At 42.4% G+C, this 24,870-nt stretch overlaps 1 protein-coding gene across 2 annotated transcripts in view; it reads right to left on the bottom strand.

The window, feature by feature from the left end:
- Positions 1–2,411: 2,411 nt before the first annotated feature.
- Positions 2,412–24,870, bottom strand: part of LOC137257833 (b(0,+)-type amino acid transporter 1-like) — a 39,188-nt gene continuing 16,729 nt past the window's right edge. Inside the window, exons 4-13 of one of the 2 annotated variants that reach the window (XM_067795309.1) lie at positions 24,380–24,643; positions 23,647–23,772; positions 17,535–17,634; positions 14,843–14,887; positions 12,273–12,396; positions 10,775–10,878; positions 10,329–10,425; positions 9,049–9,198; positions 6,133–6,301; positions 2,412–3,001 (exon numbers count right to left, since the gene is read on the bottom strand). In XM_067795309.1, the coding sequence (XP_067651410.1) occupies positions 2,934–3,001; positions 6,133–6,301; positions 9,049–9,198; positions 10,329–10,425; positions 10,775–10,878; positions 12,273–12,396; positions 14,843–14,887; positions 17,535–17,634; positions 23,647–23,772; positions 24,380–24,643 (1,247 nt within the window). In that variant the 3' untranslated portion in view covers positions 2,412–2,933. The remainder of the gene's footprint in view (positions 3,002–6,132; positions 6,302–9,048; positions 9,199–10,328; positions 10,426–10,774; positions 10,879–12,272; positions 12,397–14,842; positions 14,888–17,534; positions 17,635–23,646; positions 23,773–24,379; positions 24,644–24,870) is intronic. The other variant, XM_067795308.1, reaches the window with a different exon arrangement.

The raw sequence follows: 24,870 nt of genomic DNA on the forward strand, positions 1-24,870 counted from the left end.
TTCTCGTCGCGGCACCAAGAGGTGGCATAGTAATTTCGCCAAATAACTCAACATTACGATGTTAATTTTCTGAAATGATCTGGGAACTTATAGGCCTACGCAGCAATAATGCACGTATCGCATTATTTGCACGTGCAAATGATTTGTGACGTTGTGGTGATTTGTTTCATAAACAATGTAATGTATTTCATAAAACAAAACAATTTCAGGATGGCCGTGTTCTGATACATGGAACTGTGTTAAAGGTTCCCTTTAAGAGATGTATGGTATATTGGGACGTCTGTGGAACTATGTGTTGAATATTTGATTTAATAAGATATTAGAACATCTATGCGTTTCTTTACGGGGATAGCAAATTTTCTCATTAAAATAATTGACCAATAATTATTCATAATAAATCAAAAGTATTTGATAATTCATTTATTACCACTGTTTTTGGTCCAGTAATGACAAAGCCACGTGGTGTGTGATATTTTTTTATTGCATCTTACACACACTCCCATGCAGAGGAAATATGCACCTTTGTGTCGTGGTGATTACAAATAAGATTAGGGAGTCGCATGAATTATATATCTAAATATTGGACCTGAACTCCGCAATGATGCGGTGACCTTTTGAATGTTTCTCGGGTTTTGGTAAAGTCCTTTTAAAGTGTATACTTTCCTCTGCTCGCCAGTTTCAAAATATACACGAGAAATATCTTTCACACGAAGTCAGCATTATTTCAGCTAAATGACGACGGTTTGACAGTGATCGACTACGAGTGGATGATGATAACAAATCAATACCTTTGTATACAAACACCCGCCAGATCACAGCCTTGCACCCATGGAAGTTGGTTGTGATAACAAGCATGACGTACTGGGCCTAGATTTTCGAAGTTCTCTTAGCGCTAAGGTAGTCGTAAGGATATGCTAATGTATGACACTTACGACTATCTTAGCGCTAAGGTAGTCGTAAGGCAATGTTAATGTATGGCACTTACGACTATCTTAGCGCTAAGGTAGTCGTAAGGCTATGTTAATGTATGGCACTTACGACTATCTTAGCGCTCAGGTAGTTGTAAGGCATTGTGATTGTAAGGCACTTGCGACTATCTTAGCGCTAAGGTAGTCGTAAGGATATGCTAATGTATGACACTTACGACTATCTTAGCGCTAAGGTAGTCGTAAGAATATGCTAATGTATGACACTTACGACTATCTTAGCGCTAAGGTAGTCGTAAGGCTATGTTAATGTATGGCACTTACGACTATCTTAGCGCTAAGGTAGTTGTAAGGCATTGTGATTGTAAGGCACTTGCGACTATCTTAGCGCTAAGGTAGTCGTAAGGCAATGTTAATATATGACACTTACGACTATCTTAGCGCTAAGGTAGTCGTAAGGTAATGTTAATGTATGGCACTTGCGACTATCTTAGCGCTACGGTAGTCGTAAGCTAATGTTAATGTATGGCACTTACGACTATCTTAGCGCTAAGGTAGTCGTAAGCTAATGTTAATGTATGGCACTTGCGACTATCTTAGCGGTAAGACAGCTTCGAAAGTCTAATCTGCCAATTACCCCCTCTGAGTGAGTGGGTGAGTTTAGTTTTACGCCGCTTCAGCAATATTCCAGCACTAGCACGGCGGGCGACACCAGAAATGGGTTTCACACATTGTATCCATGTGGGGAATCGAACTCGGGTCTTTGGTGGGACGAGCAAAAGCTTTCACCACTCGGCTATCCCATCGCCACAGGTTCTCCCCGAGAAGGTTTTATACAAAATGAGAATAAAACACAAACAAATGTTTGCTACTAACATATGACTATATATACAGAGTTGCTTCAAAATAACGAATGAGTTGTGAACCATCCTCTTGTATCAAGTGTATCTTATTTCCATTTAGTTTAAATGGTGTTATTGGACCCTCCACCACCATGGCTCCGTTTCTACCTTGATTGGAATGGCATGGCCGTAAAATATATCAAATTATTTTCATGAACGAAATGTGTATTCTGCCAAAAAGCTATAAGTGACTATAAAGAACAGAAGCCATACAGAAGAGGCCTGGAGTGTTTACCAAAGCACAATGGAGATAAAATCCCCTTGGTGACCGAGGATGGTTACAATGGCTACCTTAACCATTCAACAAAGCAGACATCGCACCGACCCCTGAGAAAAGCTTTTATGTGATCTGTTTGTTGTACACTTCATTCTCTGGTAAGGTACGATGTGCCGTAAATCCTTCAACCTGAATGAAGAATAGGTGACCGATTTTGTATAGGAGACAACAGACACTGGTAAAGGCACATAGGCATACAGATTATCGTATTTCCTCTAAAAAGACTCCGGGCGCTTCCTTCTCATTCTGATACTTTATTTGAAAACCCCACTGCAAACATGTGGCACACCAGGCATTTCTTGGTTCTTTTTTTTTTGTTTTTGTCTTTTTTCTTTATTTTGTTCTGGCCCTTGTAGCATAGTTGAGTTCCAGAGATGACAGAATGTTACGTTATGCATGATCAATTTCTGTACTTTAACAATGACTATGTTTCGGTATAGAACGGCATAAGAACCTAAGAACCGCAACATCGGCGTTGTTAAAGTAGTGAAGTTAATGTTGATCATCCATAAAGCAGTGTACCAGCAACTTCTAGAACGCCACTCAAACAAATCATTTGAGTTCTGTATTAGTGTTGTGAACTGTATGAAAAATGCAAATATGTCTGTCAGACAGACTAGGATGGCCCCGCCGAGCTTCCTACTATCGTTGAAACTACATACTCAAATGATCCGGTGTTCGGATGCCTGTGTAGACCTCATAATGCTTTGAGACATTTTGAAACAAGTCACAAGGCTATTTACATTTTATAATAGCACAGTGTTTGCTTCAGTGAGCATCCTTCGTTGACCTTCGCCCTTCCGTGACCTTCACCTCGAACGTATAACGTCAGTGGTTGTGAACCGAGTGTGGGGGCGCCACTTGAAAGAGCTTCTGAACAAATCTAGTAAATGCATCTGAAAAGAAAAACAAAACCAGATTTAAATATTACGTACAGGTAAAAGCACTCTCAGATCCAACCGCCATGAAAGAGGTTTCGGTGGAAAGCGCCGGGAATACCGAGGGCCTAAGACAGGAAATGAGTGGTCGAGTGAATTGTGTTTTACGCCGCGTTTAGCAATATTCCAGCATTATCACGAGGAGGGACACTAGAAATGGGCTGTGCACGTTCTACCCATGAGGGTAATCGATCCTCTTTCTTCGGTGTCAAGAGCGAACACTTTAACAACTAAGCTACCCCACCGACCCCAAACTGGAAGTTCACTTCTTCGTTCCCTGACTTCATAATGTATATATTTTGCATTACTTCCCTTCGTGGAAACACGAACCGTGGATACCGATTCACACTGACAGGTTTTTGCCAAAACAGTTTAGCAGTTTAACAGTTTATGCCTAAGGCTATTCATGATAAGAAAAGCTGTCACTTTTAGATATATCATCCTAGTTGTGTCATGAAGCTATCACCACACAATCGACCCCAATACGACCGGTGGAGTGGGAGTATATTCACGGTCGTCACGGACAATGAGCGTGACCGCATTCAACGATATAAGGTGAACTGCATTCTTCAAACACACCTGCTTGTCTGGCGCACGCTTCACGACTGACCTGGTAATTAATTTATTCCCCTGCGCAAAGAGGTCGAGGTAAACCCGAACAACTGTTCACGCCCAGTAGCTGAATTACACCCGGTCGATGTGTTCTGTCTACCGCCAGAACAACAGGGAGAGATCCTTAGTCATGTCATTTGGCGGGAGGAAGATAGTTTCGTAAATAAAAGGGGTATGGTCTGTACGCTCGGGTGTGCAAGAATTGATTCTTCCGGGAGTAGGGCCCCCTTGAAGGCGGGGACATTTGATATTTTGTCAGTCGGCGTTTTAAGACGAATGTCGTTTTCGTTAAAAATGAGCCAGTATTATTTTTCAGAACATTTAGCATGCCCGATAAAATATTTGTAAAGGGGCGTAGCTACCACTATTATGAAAAGCCCAAGTTCACTTGTGATTTTGATAATGAAAGTTGGGCAAGCTCTTAGTACTGTCTATATACAAAACTTTGTAACTTTGATTACACAAAAATGAATGTCTGTAGAATTAACTTTATGGACAACAACTTCTTCTATTCGTGAGAGCGATGTTTCTTTACAGATTCTTGCACCGCTGTCACTTGTACCGAAACGTCAATCTCACGAATAAAAGAAGTTGTTCTACATTGTACTTCCCTACTTCTAAAATGCCACTCAAAGAAATCTGAAGAATTGTTTAATTCTTGGTGTTTACACTTCAGCATCCAAGATTCCACGTTAACCAACCTACAACCCTCTCTCACATTGTCCCCATCAACTTTGTACAGCCAAAAGAATTGTTGCATTGTATTATACACTTGCAGCAGTCAAGCGAAAATAGTCCCTACCACGTATCCAATCCCATTCAAATACTATCAACATAACGGATGCAGCCATCTCAAATCCACCCTCAACCTGTGGGCGAGAAATAGAAAACCCAGAAAAAAAACAATAATCTCTCTCTCTCTCTCTCTCTCTCTCTCTCTCTCTCTCTCTCTCTCTCTCTCTCTACTTTAAGAGTCTACCGTTTTATTCACCGTTAGGCTTGTGTGTTCTATTTACTTTAAGACGCTATCATTTTATTCACCGTTAGACTCATGTGTTCTACATGTATTTACTTTAAGAGTCTGCTGTTTTGTTCACCGTTAGACTCATGTGTTCTATTTACTTTAAGACTCTACTGTTTTATTCACCATTAGACTCGTGTGTTCTATTTACTTTAAGACTCTACTGTTTTATTCACCATTAGACTCATGTGTTCAACTAACTGTTACACATGAATGTCATGTGTTGGACCGACTGGTGCACTTTACTGCCTCGTGTACAGTTTGCTCTACTGTTACTCGGTGCAGTTGGTTTATTGTAATACCTTGCACTTTGTCACACTTTACTATTATGCGTTGGATATACTCAGAGCTCTGTGCACGAGTCATAATCTGCGTGCACAGACGTGTCTTAGACTGCTGTGGCATGCTATATATGCATATTCCTTATACTAATTCACACAGCTATGACGACAATATTTAGTCTCTTTGAATGTCGTATTGGTTTGTCGCACTCAACACATTTTCCACCGCTGTCAAGTCAACATGTAAACAATCATGAAAAAAACAACCCCAAACGATCGTTGTCTCCCATCCACCCGAACTCCAACTAAAGACAAGCAAACATTTGCAGAGGACGTGTTACAACCAGAATATCAGTACAAACAAACAAAAACTCCACCCTATAACCCACCTAAACACTATCTATATAAAGCCCACTCTCAGGTAGTGCACACTTAAGAGGCGGTGGGGTTGCCTAGTAGCCTAGTAATTAACGCTGATGATGTGTGTGCAATTCCCCACGTGGGAGCAAAGTGCCAAATCCATTTCAGGTGTCCTGTGCTGATATTGCTGGAATATTGCTAAAAGCGGCGTAAAACTGTCATTCACTCATTCATTCACACTACGCTTAAACACATACAGACGATGGTATTTTCTGCATAAATTCCATTGATTTATGCTTTTTTGTTGCCATCCTGTGGCTTTGCGTCGTTGTGTCCCAGATATTTTGCTCCTTGTCCAGTCTGGTTCGTCATGAATCAGTGAGTGTGATTTTACGCCGTTGTTAGCAGTATTCCAGCAACATCACAGCAGAGGACACGAAAGAGGGGCTTCCCACATTGTACCCACTTTTAGAATCGACCATAGAAACAAGGCTTATGTCGTAACGAATGAATGCTGTGCCCAGCTTCTTTTGTTAACCATGCAGCATTAGTGTTTTGTGTTGGGGAATTTTCCGTCAAATCAAATGTTGTGGTTCCCATGTGAAGCTCAGATGTCGTGAATAATGTTGTCCACACCTTCGAACAGCTGTTTATGATTAAGCATTTTGCCAAATGTATGTATTATGGGCCTAAAGTACTGAATAAACCTGTCTGCTTGTCTGTCTGTCTGTCTGTCTCTCTGTATGTCTGCTTTACCCATCTATTTGATGAATGTGAGCTGAGTGTATGTATTTCAAAGCAAGGCTTGTACGTACCGACACCGGGTACAGACAGCTTGTAATAGACGAATGGGAAGTAGAAGAGAAGTCCGCTGGCGATGAACATGAGTGCATACAGGAACTCCATCCGGGGATCGTGGACAATGGGAGCGATGACCAAATATACTGATGCCAACACAACCAGGACGGGAATCACGATTGGAACCTGGAACATAAAGGGAGGTAATGCTGACAACGTACTCCCCATTCATCATATGAAGGGAGATAACTCCTCCATATTAAAACGCTGAACACTAAGCAAGACTGAAGCTACAAAGTCACATGAGTGGTCACGTGATTACAAGGCAGATGCTGTAACGTGCCATGGAGTGTTTACCCGCGTATGATTTTATTTGTATGACATATAATCTCAAATGCAGTCCATGAAAAATACGGACCCATGTCAGCCTTATGTGCTCCAACAACGTAGAAAGACCTCGCTATAGTACTGTCGGAAATATGAGGGGGAAATGATTTTTCACGATTATCGCTACAATTTATGTAGTTGATATGCAAAAAATGTGAAATATCTGTTGAAACAGATTCTGCCTAACTGCAGTTTTAGTGGTAGGGAGATAGGAAATGTGAAAAGGGACTTTACGGAGGAGAGATTAAAGTACTGTCAGAAACAGAAAAAAACTTTTCTTAGGTTGTTAGTCTGTATCCCTCAAACTTACTCAATTGCAATGGGATGTATCGAAATAACTCACTCCGGCCTAACTGGGCATTCAGTGGGATGCGTAAGAAGATATCCAGAAATGCATGTTTACTCGTAAAATCGGGAATAACTAAGAAAAAATACTAGCAGCTGAAAACAATAGATCAGGCTATAGACGGCAATTAGGCCGCTTAACTAGGTGTGACGAGGAACCGTCGACTCACCTGGCATGAAATGCATGCGCATCCTACTGACACAACGGGTCATCTCAAACATATTTTGTGCTTTTTCATGCGTGTTGAATATGTCTCATCTATTGATTAGCATCTTACGTGTCTTTCTTTCATGGAGTTTATGTTGAGGGATACAGAGTAACAGTCTAAACACAGGTTATTTGTCTATTTCCTACAGCACTATTTCCTAAATTTATATAGGCGTTAAATGGGAATGATGCTCCTTAGCAAAGGGAGCAATCTTGGCTTCGACAGTTGGGTGAGTTCGAACTGGAAGACTTGTTCACGAACTTTGATGATGGTTCGAATCCCGTGTCAAGGTTGTCAATTACAACACAACACTTCAAGAAAGGAAGAAAGGAAAATGGGTGTAAGATCGGTTCAGCGAAGATCATATTTCAACAGAAATGAAAAGAAAACTGTTTGTTTTTTCCCAAAATTTAGTTGATAATCATAGAGGTGATACTTTCAATAAGTTCCTGACATTGCTCGTTGAATTTACTCTAATTAATAAATATTTTCACACTTAGATTATTTTACCAACAATGTATTCCAAACGGTTAAGTTTTTGAACATGGGCAACACATTGCTGTCTTGTCTAGTAGTCAATGTATGAACCATGTGCTGAAGCTATTTCATATTCAAATGAGGTCTTTGTCACATGGGATCCCAATGTGAAAAAATGAAAACAATGCACCATTGTTACACATGAAACAATGGGACAGTTGACAGTGTGATTAAACATACAATATAACGTGTATTGTCGTGTTTTATTTTTTGCTGATAACTGTTATTTTTTAATATAGGAGCAATAAAGCGTAATAAATTCGCGTCACACGGTGACTGGATAGTGTTTGTGGGACTGTAATACCCTTTCAGAACACGGTGTAACGACCTTCAAAAGGGATAAGTTGGACAGGCACAGAGAATGCGTTTACAAGAAGCAGGCGGGACCGGCTATGAGCAAACCCATTTGGTTTATGAAAGGGAGAGCAGATGTAGTGCACGTGCAGTACTGGACGATGCTGCACACGCCTTGCTCATAATACAGGCCACTGGCTTCACTCATCGCGCTACGCTTGATCACAGACAACCTTGGGTCCATTCACTCACAACGGCAAGCGCCCGCGGGCAATACTCATACATGCCAATACGAGTCAGTTGTCAGGTCGATGCTCAACTTATCCTTGTTTGTCTGTCACACAGACCATGAAACAGATATACCCATTATAGCTGATTGGAGACCAGAAGCTTCCTTGTGTAGGAGGGGTGTTCAAAAAGGTCTCAGACTAACAATATTCTCGATGGCCAATGTTTGAAAAAGCTTCCATTTTATTTTGAAAGCATCATTAGCAAAGCCATTTCAAAGATTTCATACATGAGTGATGTGGTTAACGAGATATTCGTCATCCTAACACCTTGTGGTAGGATATTTATTTTTAAAAATCGCAGAAAAGGAAAACGATCTGTCATTTGGTATCTTTTGGATAATGGCATGCCCTCAGATAAAAGCTCATAAAAAATGTTCAAAATAGCATTACATGGCTTCAAGTCAGAATCAACATTTATAGATTTGGATTGCTCGATTTCTATTTAGACGGGATTTATTTTTTAAGGACACCTTGTTCTAGTCTGTCAAAAACTCTTTCAAAAACATTGTGTGCAGATATTCAAGCTGGCCCTGTTTACAATACCTTGAAAGTGTGATAGTGTTCTATGACGTACGATAGTGTCGGGGATAGTGATGTACGAAGCGCCGCGAGCAGGCAACACGCCTGTATGTGAGCGCCTTATAAGCAGGCATTTACTAATGCCATATAACGTAGACACCTACCTTGTATGGGCGCGGTAGGTCTGGCTGGGTGTAACGTAGACACCTACCTTGTATGGGCGCGTTAGGTCTGGCTGGGTGTAACGTAGACACCTACCTTGTATGGGCGCGGTAGGTCTGGCTGGGTGTAACGTAGACACCTACCTTGTATGGGCGCGTTAGGTCTGGCTGGGTGTAACGTAGACACCTACCTTGTATGGGCGCGGTAGGTCTGGCTGGGTGTAACGTAGCACTATACAGGAAGCACAAGTAAGACCGTAAAACATCCAAGCAGCAAACCCGAAGAAGCTGATCAGGCTACTCAGATCACTTGGTAAAATCATCAGCATCCCCACAGCTGTCTGAAACCGGACGTAGTCAGATTTCAAGTATCACTTTCCCAGCATAACCAAGCATTCACATACACTTGAAGGGCTGATTACAGCAGCAAAATTGACCTTTGTCATAGTCTGGGTCACTATACTCAGGAAAAGTACCCCTGTAAGCTCATAACAAATAATTTTTTCATTTGAAATATTTACTGTTTGGCTGCATTCAGCAATGTTTCAGCTATATAGTGACGGTCTTGAAATAATCACATGTGTATCAGACAATCCAGAGATTGACGTCATGAGCATCGATATCCTAAACTGAGCATGTGTCAACCAAGCCAGCGAGTCCACCCGATCGCCTCGTACAAGCATGGTTCTAACCCGGATCGTCACGGGTAAGTTTCTTTTAAAACCTTCACGGGTAGATGTCTCTTTTGAGACGTCATCTATCCAAAGGCATCCCTCGGCCAACAAGACAACCATATATGGTTGGTGCATCTAGAGAATCGATACCACATTCATGGCGGATGCAATTCTTGGGTTGAGACATTTGAGTCGTAGAACTTCACACAACTGACAAAGGAGCACGACATCCGACCAGCAGAGACTGAAACACCACACGCTGGACCAAGTCACCGTTAAGCGCGCCCGGTTTGTTTGTTTGTTTGTTTGTTTGTTTGTTTGTTTGTTTGTTAAGGTCACAGTCAGCTGTATTCCAGCTATATGATGGTGGTCTGTAAATCTGGACCAGACAATCCAGTGATAAACATCATGATCGATGGGGATACGATGACATGAGACTTGACCATCCGATCCATTCGTGGCCTTTTACCATGGTGTTTATAGCATCTGGAAGGGACGGTGGGGTAGCCTGGTGGTTAAAGCGTTCGCTCGACACGCCTTAGACGCGGGTTCGATTCCCCGCATGTGTACAACGTGTGTAGCCTATTACTGGTGTACATCGTCGTGATATTCCTGGGATATTGCTAAAAGCGACGTAAAACTACTCACTCACTCACTCAGGAAACACCGCTGAGACAGTAAATCATCCATAGGCCACAGTAAAGGATGTATCGGAACAGCTTCAATCGTTTAGCAGTGTTTGCCTGGGCTGAAGGTGTATGCTGATGTACAACGTAGACGTTAATATAACTAATTACCGTAAATATAAGTGCTGTAACTGGGGTGCGTCGGTGTATGTCAATGAAGGACAGCATCTGCATCTGATGGCCTTCCCTGGCAGCCACGAAGCACAACCTGGTGACAAAATAACACACAAGCCATGTTAACATTTACTGGTATATCGTACATGAGGGCCAACATCACCTGTCATATTCAGTGAAGCTGCAAGCCTACAGGGGCGGATAACTCTAAATCCATGTGAACGAATCTCGCACTTCCTGTATTTTGCCCTGCGCATTTATCAAAGAAGTGAGTTAATACAAAGTGTCGATAGACCACATACCATCGATAGGTTTTCGTTTCTACCAGCGATTAATTGCCATCGGTGACTCCAAAATTGCAATCATACGATAGTATGCGTTATGTACAGCCCTATTGGTCAGTGAATGTATTGAAGTTAGAACATACTGGGGACTGGACGTACCTCCCACTTGCGAACAGCGACCCATTGGCTGAACCAAAGCAGGACAGGACGACGAACACGGGGATGATCCACGTCATAACTCCTAGGATTTTGTTACCCCACGTCTGTTAAACAAATGCAACACGTGCAATATGGAAATAAGACAATTGTTACAAAGAATACGTCGTCGTGATATTCCTGGGAATATTCCTGTTCAAATTACAATGTCACAGGGAGGCCTGGATTATACAGCAAGGTTACCGGTCAATTCCCGAAAATGTAGGTAACACTGTACTTCAAGGTCACATGCAACCCAAAAATCAAACATAGTGAAAACATAGTTATCACTTGTTCCTGATATATAAAATGCTTTGGTGATTGTGAAAAAACAAATAAACAAAATTATACGAGTATAATCGCAAATCGAAAGTGCAAGATTTTGTACTTGGGTTTACCTCCCTCGAAACGAAGCAGCCGCGATACCGAACCCAGTCATGGCCGGTGGGTCTCATGTGTAACGACGCCTTATCATTAGCCACTGGTTCATTTTCCGATACGCTTGGTCGTCTCTTTGTTTATGGCTTATAAGACCGATAGGAGTTAATTTCAAATTGCAAATGATCAATAATTGAAGCTGTGCATTGCATATTGTCATTAGCAGACAGTCAGGCAGACATATAGGTGTCAATAAACCAGGCATTGAGTTTTCTCTGTGACAGCTACTTCTAATCTTGTTCTTATCTTAGCATTCACAGTTGTGTAAATGGATGTGTTTGTTGCTTGACGGACTATTCCAGATACGTGACGGTGGTCTGTAGGACTAGTGAGTGAGTTTACTTTTCGTTTACTACGAACCTCAATTCTAATACGACCCTTTAATGGTGCAAGTGTTCAGGATTTGTGATTGATTACAACCAGATTTAGTTGTACAATCTGCGACGTTGATTCAGAAATGATCAACCGTATGACCTCGGTTATTTCTGTATGATTCGGGAAAACTAGAGCCTCTTCCCATGCGCCATGAGCAAATGTTCCATCTAGACAGAACTCTGTCATGTAATGGCGGATCAATGGCGTCTCCATCACCCTTGTTGACAACGGACAAGCTAGCCATTAAGTGTCAGGTGTGTTACATCGACATATATCCAGACTGAGGAGGTTCAATTGTGGCCTCACATTTACTTGTATTGGTAAAGTAGGATGTAATGCCTCGATGTAACACGTGTTGGATAAAAAGAAGAGCGTAGCGTTTTGTTTGGGGTTTTTTTTTGTATTCTTGGTTTCTATTTTATTTTATTTTATTATTTTTTGTCTTGGTTTTTTGGTGGGGTGTCTGGGTTTTTGTTTTGTTTTGTTTTGGTTTTGGTTTTGTTTGTTTGTTTGTTGTTTTTTCTTTGGGGGGGGGGGGGGGGGTGTGTGTTTGTTTTGTTTTTCACCGCCGCAAGTAACCTCTGTGGGAAGAGTATGACCAAACCAATAATACATTCAATGTCCAATCCAACAACACACAGATACTTACCACTGCTACGGCATCAATGAGCAGAACTTCCTCTTTAGAGATGACGCTAAAGTAGCCGATGTTGACGAGTACGTAGCAGATTGTCGTAAGTGGGACGCCGAGTAATATTGCCCTGGGTAGATTTCTGAAACATTGACCTGGCCCTCAACTGTGTGATAACATTGGTTACAGGAGACACGTATGGTTCCTGCAGACAGGTATGTATACAGATTCCGTCAACATTGGTACCCGGCGACACGCGGTTATTTCTTTTTCAAACCCGTGAGAACATTTACCTTCGTGGTCGTATGTAATAAATGTGCTAAGCCGAAGATATAGATAGATAATACGTGTTTGCATTGTTTTATTCCTGATTATAGGAATGACCAGAATTGAAATGGAACTGTTTTATGAAATACTAAGTTGTCTCCCTTGGTGTTAAGGTCCCGGGGTAGAATAGGCCTTCAGCAACCCATGCTTGCCATAAAGGTGACTATGCTTGTCGTAAGAGGCGACTAACGGGATCGGGTGGTCAGACTCGTTGACTTGGTTGACACACGTCATCGGTTCCCAACTGCGCAGATCGATGCTCATGTTGTTGATCACTGGATTTTCTGGTCCAGACTCGATTATTTACAGACCGCCGCCATATAGCTGGAATATTGCTGAGTGCGGCGTAAAACTAAACTCACTCACTCACTCACTTGGTCTAATCCAAAAAGAATCTTAAAGAGGAGCGTGTAGTATTACGCCGCCTGTACAAGTATCACGGCGGAGGACACCAGAAATGGTCTTCACACACCATACACGTTGGGAATCGAATCCAGGTCTTCGGCGTGTCGAGCTAACGCTTAAGGCTACCCCACCGGAGAGGCAGAACAATTGTTCGTTCTCCGGGGGCGTCATACCTATAGACATTCAATGATGGCGCTAATTACGATGGCTGACGCTCGGCATTAAGGGGAAAAAAGAAAGACTGATCGTATGGAAATATGTACACTGCCTCTGAGAAGCACATATGTGCAACGTGGCACTTCATTGACGTAGGTCTTTAAAACCTGTATTTGTCCTGAATAGTAAATTCAGACACGCACACACGTGCATATAGAGACTCACAAGGGTAAAATGTGTGAAACCCATTTCTCGTGTCCCCCGCCGTGATATTGCTAAAAACGGCGTAAAAACATACTTACTCATTCCCTCACTCACACCATGTAGGCAGTTAGTCTCTGACGCACAACTCAATTTCGCCTAATCTCTGCATATGAACCCGTCTATCTATCAAGCCACTACAACAAGGCTTACATAGCTACACCAAGCCTAAGACAGCTACACCAAGGCTAACACAGCTACACCAAGCCTAACAGCTACACCAAAGCTAAAACAGCTACACCAAGGGTAACAGCTACACCAAGCCCAACTCAGATACAACAAGGGTAACAGCTATACCAAGGCTAACAGAGCTACTCCGAGGCTAACACGGCAACAACAAGGCTAACACAGCTACACCATGGCTAACACAACTACGACACGGCTAACACAGCTACAACAAGGCTAACACAGATACAACAAAGCTTACACAGATACACCAAGGCTATCACAGATACAACACGGCTAACACAGCTACAACAAGGCTAACACAGCTACAACAAAGCTTACACAGCTACACCAAGGCTATCACAGATACAACAAGGCTAACACAGCTACAACAAGGCTAACAGCTACAACAAGGCTAACACAGATACATCAAGGTTAACACAGCTACATCAAGGCTAACACAGCTACATCAAGGCTATCACAGATACATCAAGGCTAACACAGATACATCAAGGCTAACAGCTACAACAAGGCTAACACAGCTACAACAAGGCTAACACAGCTACAACAAGGCTAACACAGATACAACAAAGCTTACACAGCTACACCAATGCTAACAACGCTACACCAAGGCTATTACCGGTACAAGGTTAAAACAGCTACACCAAGGCTAACAAGGCTACACAGGACCAGGGTTTGATTCCACCAATGGGCACAATGTGTGAAACCTATTTCTGGTGTTTCTCCTGTTGTGATGTTGCTGGAACAGTGTTGAAAGTAGCGTAAAACCAAACTCGCTCACTGTTTAAGGACGCAATGAGCAATATACCAGACGTCTGCAAATAATCTAAGCCGGGCCAGATACCCTAGTGGTCAACACCATGAGCATCGATTTACACATGAGTCAACCGAGTCGGCGAGACTGACCACCACCTCTTACGACAAGCATGAATTGCTTGCTGAGGAGCATTTCAAACGTGTATGTTCACGGATGAACTTCATATGTGCTACTGCACAACCATGGCAGAATGAAACATTTTCCCATCCCACTCCTTAAATCTGTTACCATCTCTCCATGTAAAAATGTTATCAGATTTACCGTGACGCCAAGACGAATTGTCAGCATAGGGACATTCTGTTTTGGAAAAGAGTTTATCAGGTGTACAGAAAATTTGCATTGTGTTAAGCGACTAATAACACTGCTTGCTTGCTCATTGTGATGAGAGCGCAGCTAGTACATGCTCAGATTAAATACAGAATGATAAAGCACATACCTTTGGGGGTTCTTTAATTCCTCCGTGACAAAGTTGAGGTTATTCCTGAAATTTGACGTGTTTATTTAGTTATATACGATACAATAAACACGCTCACCATCATCGTGACTATTGCCTAGGCTCTGCACATTTATACTTTCTGGAGAGAAAGAGAGTGCGTGCCTGCGTGTATGTGAACGTGTGTGTATGTGTACGTGTGTGTTGATTGTAACAAATAAAGCCACTTAAAATGAAAGGGAGACGGGAGATTCAGAACCTGAGAAAATCCAGACTTGCTTCATTTAGGGTCTTAGCATTGCAGGGATTGTTGGGTAAATAATTTGGCACAGGTACTGAGGAACAGACAAAACCATCATCCTTGCATTTATCTACTCTAGAGCTTGAAACACACGTAAAATGTCTGTTTGTTTGCGGGTGATGCACTGAGTGACTATCACGTTAATGTCAGATGCCACTGTTTGACTTGCGGGATGAGAGCGGATGCTGGTACAAGTGTCTATCCACATGGCAAGAGTCTTCAGTATATGGGGACCCAGAGGGGACATCGTTTTCTCGTTTTCAAATACGGAAGCGATAGAGCGAGACGAGAAGAGAAAGCGATAGTGTGAGAAGAGAAGCTGATGGTACGAGAAGAGAAAGTGGTAGTGCGAGATGAGAAAGCGATAGTGAGAGATGAGAAAGCGAAAGCGCGAATTAAGAATGCGATAGTGCGAGGAGATAAAGCGATAGCGCGAGACGCAATAGCGATGGTGCAAGACGAGAAAGCGAAAAGAGAAAGTGACTAGAAAACGATTGTGTATTTCGTGTTATCGCGTTCTCGTCTATCGCTTTCTCGTCTTGCGCTTTCGCTTTCTTTTCCCTTCTTATCGCTTTCTCCTGGTCGTAACTAAAACCAAGAAAGCTATGTCCCCAGCAGGCCACCATAGAAACAGCCACTTCACCTTTTGTCTAATAAAACATGTAGAAAGCTTTTACTGAGACCTTGAACGCTGCAACCTTTACTGAACCACTGAGTCAAATGTGCATGACGCTCTTTGAAATTTTAGTGAAAAGCACGCTTGACTTTACGTTTACAAAATGTGAATTGTAAACCAAAAAAAAAACGTAAAAGATAGTTTGTCAAGCGTTGTTTGACATGAAAGGAAGACTGACTATTGAGAAGCTGAATTCATCTCTAGACTGTCACTCTAGACTTGGTTGACACAGGTCATGGTGCCCCAGTCGCGTAGGTCGATGCTCATCTCTAGACTGTCACTCCGAATTGATGTGCAGTGATGTAAATGTGACATTGTTGAGGATGTCTTACTCGTTCCCCATATTTCAGGAAAATCAGTGGAAGGTAATGTTGAATTTGTTCGTTTCTGAACGATATTCAATCATCATTAGCCAAATTACTTTTTTTCATTTGCCAACCCGATGACAAAGTTTGATATAAAGAAAAAGTGAGTGAGTGAGTTTAGTTTTACTCCGCATTCAGCAATATTCCAGCTATATGGCGGCGGTCTGTAAATAATCGACCCTGGACTAGACAATCCAGTGACCAACAACATGAGCATCGATCTGCGCAACTGGGAACCGATGAGATGTGTCAACCAAGTCAGCGAGTCTGACCACCCGATCCCGTTAGTCGCCTCTTACGACAAGCATAGTTACTTTTTATGGCAAGCATGGGTTGCTGAAGGCCTATTCTACCCCGGGAACTTCACGGTTCTATATAAAGAAAACGGACCCTCGAGGAGTGGAGCACAATTGGTCCCAATAGGGACGCCTACTCCTTGTCCAATTGTGTTACTCCGTGTACCTATAAACCCATGTATGTCAAAAGAGACGATAAAACAGTCTAATTTTAGCTTGCTGACTTTGTTGAGACATGTCATGGCATACCAGTCGCGTAGGCCGATGTTCATGTTTTTGACCACTGGATTTGTCAGGACTCGTTTATTCACAGACCGCCGCTGCATAGCTGGGGTATTGCTGTGTGCGGCAACAAACATCCACCACCAACATCCACCACCAGAGGAGTGGCGAGCATTTAACCAATATTGTAATGGTACGGATCAGTGGCTACTCCATTGACTAACACGTTTACATTTAGATAACCTTCCCTAAACCTTCACGTTAGTAGGTAAAGGGAAATAACTCATGACGACGCATACACCGAACGCTGAACTCCACAATCCCATGTGAAAGTTTCGGTTGACTAAAATTTTCGGGGTTTCTGAAAATAGGTAGACTTTTATATACTTCCTGTCATCGATTTCATTCGAGTGTATGTATTATGACATCGAAACTTTCGTTACAATGGGATTCAATGGACCGTATTATTGACTATCCGCTGGTCTTTTGTAACAGGTCAATGAGGTTCTGAGGGAATCGAGTAGGGTCTGGTCACCCAAAACCATGGCATTCCCTAGAGGGTATGGTCTTGAAATAGAATAAGATTCTTGTTATTGTTCGACCCTTACTCGTCACGACATCTTAGATTCTGAGATGACGTCACTACCTGCGTGTTTAACTTGGTATCGAATGTCTCTCCTAATCTGGCTATTAAAGCATCATGTGATTCTAGTAGAATTCCATAGCGGATAGGTCGTACTCTGTATTGCCCCGCCCCCACGTGTGTCAATATGTCATACTATACCGCGATTGAGGAACAAAGTGGAACAATGAGGAACAAACTGTTACACCTCACCAGCCGTCATATGCCCACAAGCCATTGTAGAAAGCGAGGGCGATGATGGACGGGTTACTCTCTGTATCCTGGAAGCCCTCAGCTATATAGGACGTACTGCCTGCAACAGCAAACAGTTTTTATCTAAGTAGTAGACACAGCCTGCAGTACAAACAGGTTTTTTTTATCTAAATAGGACGTACGGCCTACAACAGCAAACATCTGTTATCTACATAGGAGACACAACCTGCAACAGCGAACAGTTTTTATCTATAAGCAGGAGACACAGCCTGCCACACAAACAGTTTTTATCTAAATAGGAAGTACTGCCTGCAACAGCGAACAGTTTTTATCTAAGTAGGAGACACAGCCTGCCACACAAACAGTTTTTATCTAAATAGGAAGTACTGCCTGCAACAGCAAACAGTTTTTATCTAAGCAGGAGACACAGCCTGCCACACAAACAGTTATCTAAATAGGACGTACGGCCTGCAACAGCAAACAGTTTTTTATCTAAGTAGGAGACACAGCCTGCCACACAAACAGTTATCTAAATAGGACGTACGGCCTGCAACAGCAAACAGTTTTTTTCTAAGTAGAGGACACAGCCTGCAACAACAAACAGTTTACACATGAAACATCACCTGCTGTATCAAACAAACTGCACGTGTGCACTACAGCAAACACTCAACCCTATGTGAGACAAGTCACCTACAACAGGAAACAGAATCGGTGCAACGATTCATCAATAGCATAGATGTTTGCGTCGTCAACTGCGAGATACGAGTGCATTGGTACAAAACACATTTAGGCAATATGACACGATATTCCTATCGCGAGGGTCCATGATACATCGTTGTATCACCACGAGACACCATATATCCAGAGGCAGCTTAAACATTACTTAAAGTTGTAAGGAGTATTGTATTGGGAATAGGGACCTAGTCTCCAATATTAATGCAAACGCAACCAGTGTGTTTGTGTCTGCTGTCTGTGTTACATGAACAAATAAGACCATTTCTTAGCAACTATGAAAGATGTCTTAGCTTTGTTAAGAAAGAGAACAAGAAGAGGATAAAATGTCAAATGCCCAGTTTAAAGTTTTTTTCCCGTGATTCTGAATTCTGACATAAACTGATTTGTTTGTGAAAGCATTGGTGCAGAAACACAACTTCCCAAAGGCAACTTCAGTTTCAAATTTGTATATACGAGATCAAAGTATAGTGAATATGTGGCACTGTAATTACATAGGACACGTGACGTTTTACAGCAAACACTTTACTCGACAGAGGACACGTGACCTACTACAGCAAACACTGTACTCGACACAAGACGTGTCCTTCCACAGCATACACTTTACTCGACATAAGACACGTGACCTACTACAGTAAACACTTTACTCGAAATAAGATACATGTTCTTCCACAGCATACACTTAACTCGACAAAAGACAAGTGACCTTATACAGCAAACGCCTTACTCGACATAAGACATGTGACCTTCTGCAGTAAACACTTCACTCGACATAGGACGCATGACCTTCCGCAGCAAACGCTATTCTCGATATAAGACAGGTGACCTCGGACTGCAAACGCTTTATTCGATTTGAGGCATATGACCTGCAAAGGTCAGCAATGTACATACACTGATGGCTTCACGGGGAATAACCTATTGATATTAGACTTGCAGGATAGTAAATAATAAAGTATAATCATAAAGTGATAACAGGGTTTGTGTTCTGTGTAAGGAATGGGTGAGGGGTCATCGTGTATTTAATGTATGTGACTATTTTCCTTGGTTGGTCTACTTCTGCCTCTCAAAGCCAAGATTCACTAATTTAGCTTGTAAAATCGATTGCTTAATACATTATTTTGTACATCAAAAGAGTCTGATATGGCAGTTTGTAAAATCGACAAACATTATTTAGTATCTTCATAATGAATATCATGAATCAATTTGATATCCTGCACCAACAGATGTGAGGGATCGTTGTACCTACATTTAGATATATCTATATTTCATGTCACGGCAGTCTGACAAACAGACAGTCTTAGGTTGTCGGGGATCATCGCCTGTCAAACAAAGGACGTTATCACCTAGTTCCTTTATCATATTATTTTCATTTCTACCGAGCCCTGGCTCCAATGCTAAAGCCCTAATTAAGCAAGTTGAGATTTCCTCACTCCAAACTCACTTTTCAATTTAAATGAATTTATTTGTTACTATCAAAAGTATATATATGCAGTGACCAAGCGTTAGTTTAGTTATCACCTTGTCATCAGTTCGCACGTGATGGACAGCTGACCCACAGATGACCAGGAAAGTAAGATGGAAAACGAGATGGGCATATGATACAGCTGGGTTGACTGGGGCAACCGACAAAGTGTGTACTGGTTTCACGTTTCACTTCCAATATTGTTAGGCGACTGGCACGTGTGACAGACTCTCACTGCGATGTCATGAAAAGGGACGTCGGTCAAATTGACATAGACGTCACTTTAGCCATCGCCTACACGATGTATGCAGATTTTCAAGTGATTTTACAATTAATACATGTAACTGACGAAAGGATTTCCGTTGTGCATCGCGCGCATGTATGTGTTTGTCGAGAGAGTGTACATGTATATGGGAAGGAGGTGTGTGTGTGGTGAGGGGGTGGGGGGGGGTGGGGTGAAGGGAGGGAGAGAGAGAGAGAGAGAGTGGTTTCACGGTTCAGAGTTCAGGGTCTGAGCGTCGCGTTTGCCTGCATTGTATTTTTACTAGACACGACAGGTAATACGAGCCCTGTGACGTGCTCTGATTATATCTTCATACTAATTTAAAAATTCGGTGTGACGTATAAAGGCTTCAATCCACAGGGGATGAGGCAAATAACTTGTGCCAGTCACAGCCTCTTTGTAACGCTAAAGCCCTAAATGAAGCAAGTCTAGATTTCCTCATGACTAGGTTCTGAATCTTCCAACTCACTGGGGCTCTCTTTCAATTGGGAGTATCTGTTACCGTTATATATACCTATATTCGAAGAGGAAGCGTTATTCTAGACAGTAGTGTGCCTAGGTCGTCAACGATTGTCTCCTTCGACAGACAAACGCACATTGGACTAAGTCCACTGTCATTGTTTGCCCTGAACCCTGAAAAGCTGTAGGCCCACAGGACCCAGAACCATAAAAGGTTGTGGGCCCTGATCTGAATGTATAGGTCCTACATTTTAGCTCAGTACACGTAATTCCCAGCAACATAATATGTGACAACTAACAAACTGAGATAAAGAATTTAATTTAACCGTAGTGACTGACTAGTCTAGTCTTCATGTACCACAAACTCAGCATCTATGTCAAGATCCAAGTCTGAATCAGAATGTTCAGACAGGAACATGTCAGTGGTAATCGAGATTAAAAACTAGAAAATACTGAATGATATTTTCTGAAAAATAATTACTCTTAGTCATTAGTGAGGCAAAGGGTGTTGGGTTAAAGGACCTGAAGAAAACAGAAGCTGTGGGTTCGAGTGGTTTTCAGTCGGCTTTCGGGAGTTAGAACTGGCGGTAATTTCGAACGCTGTCCGCCATTGAGCCCATGAAGATGGTTCCCTGGCGGAGAGTGTATTTCAGAGCTACAGAAGCATCTGTAAACGTAACCAGGTGTTACAGGCAACTCTACACAAGTCAGTCAACAGCAATCAATCAATCCACCCAGTCGAAACGCCCGATCCGATTTGTTCACTTCAAAGGCTAGGTAACAGGTCCTGGAACACCTGAGCTGAACTGTGTTACCTGTATACGCCTCTAGCCTCATGTATACATGTCTTAACTCCCAGTGTATAGCCCCCATTGGAGGTCGTGTGTAACAGCCGTCACAATGAACCCTTGCCAGTTGTATCAACTATAGTATGATTTATTGTATGCCCTGACTAAATCCTTGGGAAATAGATTTATTGTATACATGTACATTACTTAACGTCCATTATAGATTCGTGTATTCCCAAATACAGCTGACTGCATGCGTGTGCATTAAACACTGTATGTGTTTCTGTAATAAACTATGTAACGTGTCTATTCCAGTATACTACGAGTTGTATTTGGTTCCTTTCTTGGCTTTATTTTAAGACACATCGTAACAAAGTGTATTAGTTTCAGTTTCCCTACAAACTGTACGTTTCCAGTGTATTTCAGATTCTAAAGACAGTCTAAGTAAACTTAGTCTCAGTGTTATTCGTTACACTCCACCACTGAGTCTAACAAAACCTAGTAGAAGGTGACCTTTCCGCGACCAATGACCGTCCAATCAAACGCCAGACGGTTAAATAGATTTAACCAATGAGACAACGGCTATTACATGTATTTAGGGATCGGAGGGACTTTCAAAATATTCAGGTCACCGACACAGATCTCTCCACAAACAATCCGCATATAACACATTTATTTCACCTGCAGTATATACGCTTTGGGGTTTGTGTTGACATGGTTACCATGAGCTAATATTTCCGCAAGATAACATCCTTGAATATTGCCCAAAACACTATTTGCACCGACTGTTTACTCACCGTCGTCATGGTTGTACGTACGTCGTGTGCATCACCCGGAAGAGAGCGTACGCGAAATAGCATTCGGAATCGTTCGGATACGAACCTTTTCGAGATAAAAGTTCAAAGGGTATGTGCGAATGTGCACGTTCGCGATTTGGTAAGCTGTGTTCTGATTGGTCAACCTCAAATGTTACCTGACGCGACCTCCCATAAGGTTTTGTTAGACTCAGTAGTGAAGTGTAACGAAAAGTATTGAGGATAAGTTTACTTAGACTGATTCTAAAGAGTTCCAATGACTACTCGTTTGATAAGGTGAAGGCGTATTTAAAGATTCCGGTCTATTATAAATTGTAAAAGGTTCCACATTATTACACACTGTACATGTTTCATGAGTCTACAGGCTGTTGTATAGGTTCACAATCTATTAAACAATATAAACTTTTCCAGTTCACTATAAATGTGCCTCAGTTTGTACTACATGAGAAATTGTAAACCTTGGTATGCCAATACAATATTATTTTACCAGACTATCATCGACTGTATAAGTTCCGGCGCATCCCAGACTATAATAACTTCGATGTCAGCCGATGACCCGGGTTCGATTCCTCACATAAGCACAATGTGTGAAGTCCATTTCCGGTGTCCCCTACAGTGATGTTACTGAAATATTGCTAAAAGCCGCGTACAACCATACTCACTCCATTTGTCTGGCATCTGGCACTGGCCCCAAGAGCTCTACCGAAATGTAGCTGACACAGCGCTCAGTGTCTCCAACCATTACGAAAAAAGAGTCGCATGTTCACAAGGTCAGGGCCATCAAGAGTAGGGTTTGTTTTGTTGTTGTTTAACGCCGCACTCAGCAATATTCCAGCTATATGGCGGCGAGTCAGACCACCCAATCCCGTTTGTCGCTGTTAACGCTTAGCATGGGTTACTGCATTCTCTTCCCACAGTGGTTACTTGTCATCTTACTACGTTCGTAGGAGTGAGTGAGTTTAGTTTTACGCCGCTTTTAGCAATATTCCAGCAATATCACGGCGGGGGACACCAGAAAATGGGCTTCACACATTGTACCCATGTGGGGAATCGAACCCGGGTCCTCTGCGTGACGAGCGAACGCTTTAACCACTAAACTACCCCACCGCCCCTCGTTCGTAGGCAGATGTGGCAAGTAACCTCTGTGAGGAGAAAATGGGGTTACTGAAGATCTGTTTTAACCAGGGTCTTCGCGGGTCTAGGGACAAAGCACACACGCTTAGAGCCACTCAACTGACGTTTAGGGAAACTTCATTCCACCGGAATCATCCGAATTCTGGTTGCTGAAAATTATTACTTTGGATAAATGTCATCGTACTCCGGAGAAACCGCCCAGAATCGATTCATCTGTCAGGTAGGCGACAAACGAAGGCCTATCGCACAGCATCTTGTGTGTTGTATTATGTCATGCTGCTGGTAATGACTGCCTTGAAACAGGCATGATATGGTCATGTAGACAGCTGTCCAAAACACGCCATGTCAAGTCAATACTGTCAGCAGTTGTGTTAATTAAAATGAAATTGGTATTGACGGGCTGGTATTGTGTCCCGACACTGTATTGATTCAAACCCACCTGTAGCTATCTTGTAGATCCCACCGACAGATATTATGGCAATGGCGACAAGTTTACTTCCGGTCAGAATGTCCTGGACTTTAGTTGCCACTTTAACACTTGCGCAGTTGATCAGCAGGATTAGTACTGAAACATAACAATGAAAATAATATAATATTATAATGTCAAAGGTCACGTATCATTGTCAAATTTGAGTTTGCAGGGATGGTGGGGTAGCCTAGTTTAAAGCGTTCGCCATCATGCCAAAGACCCGGGTTCGATACTCCAAAATCAGACACGGTGTGAAGAACCCGGATTCGATTCCCTACATGGGTGCAGTGTCTAAAGACCATTTCTGGTGTCCTCAACCATGATATTGCTGGAATATTACTAAATGCGGCGTAAGACCATACTCACGCACTTTTGCGAAACAGATAGGCTTGGAAGACAAAACTGCCTTAAAGGTGTTCTGAAATCTCTGAAAATCGAAGATGACACCAGGTGTTCGAAAAGGGTAAGTATGTCTGGATCTGCTGGTACTTCCCACCATTCACTCAAACGGAAGAAAAGGGAGTCTCTGTTGCCCAACAACCACGAAACTAGATGGCAAACATTCCAGTTCCCGTGTAGATTCATATGTCAACGGGGTTTGTGTTTGGTCCTAATCTTTGAAGCTTCTCAACAAACACTGCACCCATGTAGGGAATCGAACCCGGGTCTAAGATGTAAAGGGCAATTATGGACGATTACTCACACATGGCTGCACACGTGACGAGCTTCTTGACGAGGGGCGGCGCTTCACACGGTGTGTAGAAGGGCTGGGTTGCATATGTTCCGAGGCTGAGCACCATGATGGCAAACATGGAAGGTCTGATGATGAAGATGCCAAGCCAGGCGACCAGGAATGCGGGCACCTGTCCCCAGCACCGATTCATTGGCTTGAACGTATGCAGCAGGTAGGCATGTTCAGCTCCAGATTTGACAATGGCTGTTCCCAGCTCAGCATAGACGAGTGCGCCTGTAAATGAATGTCTTCAGGGTAAAAACATGCTGAACTGTCTTTCCAGAGCACATATACCTAGACAAGGAGAGAAAAGTGACCAATGTCCAAGCCGATCAACGAATCTTGTATTTTCTATCAGTTAAATATATATATAAATAACCAGCGTGTTCAGTGTGATGGTCTAGATAACAGTGGCCGACAGTGATGTCATTACAGTGTGACGTCATGTGAACCAGGGATGT

The sequence above is a fragment of the Haliotis asinina genome, chromosome 12 (assembly GCF_037392515.1).
Source record: "Haliotis asinina isolate JCU_RB_2024 chromosome 12, JCU_Hal_asi_v2, whole genome shotgun sequence".
NCBI classification, from domain to species: Eukaryota; Metazoa; Mollusca; class Gastropoda; order Lepetellida; family Haliotidae; genus Haliotis; species Haliotis asinina.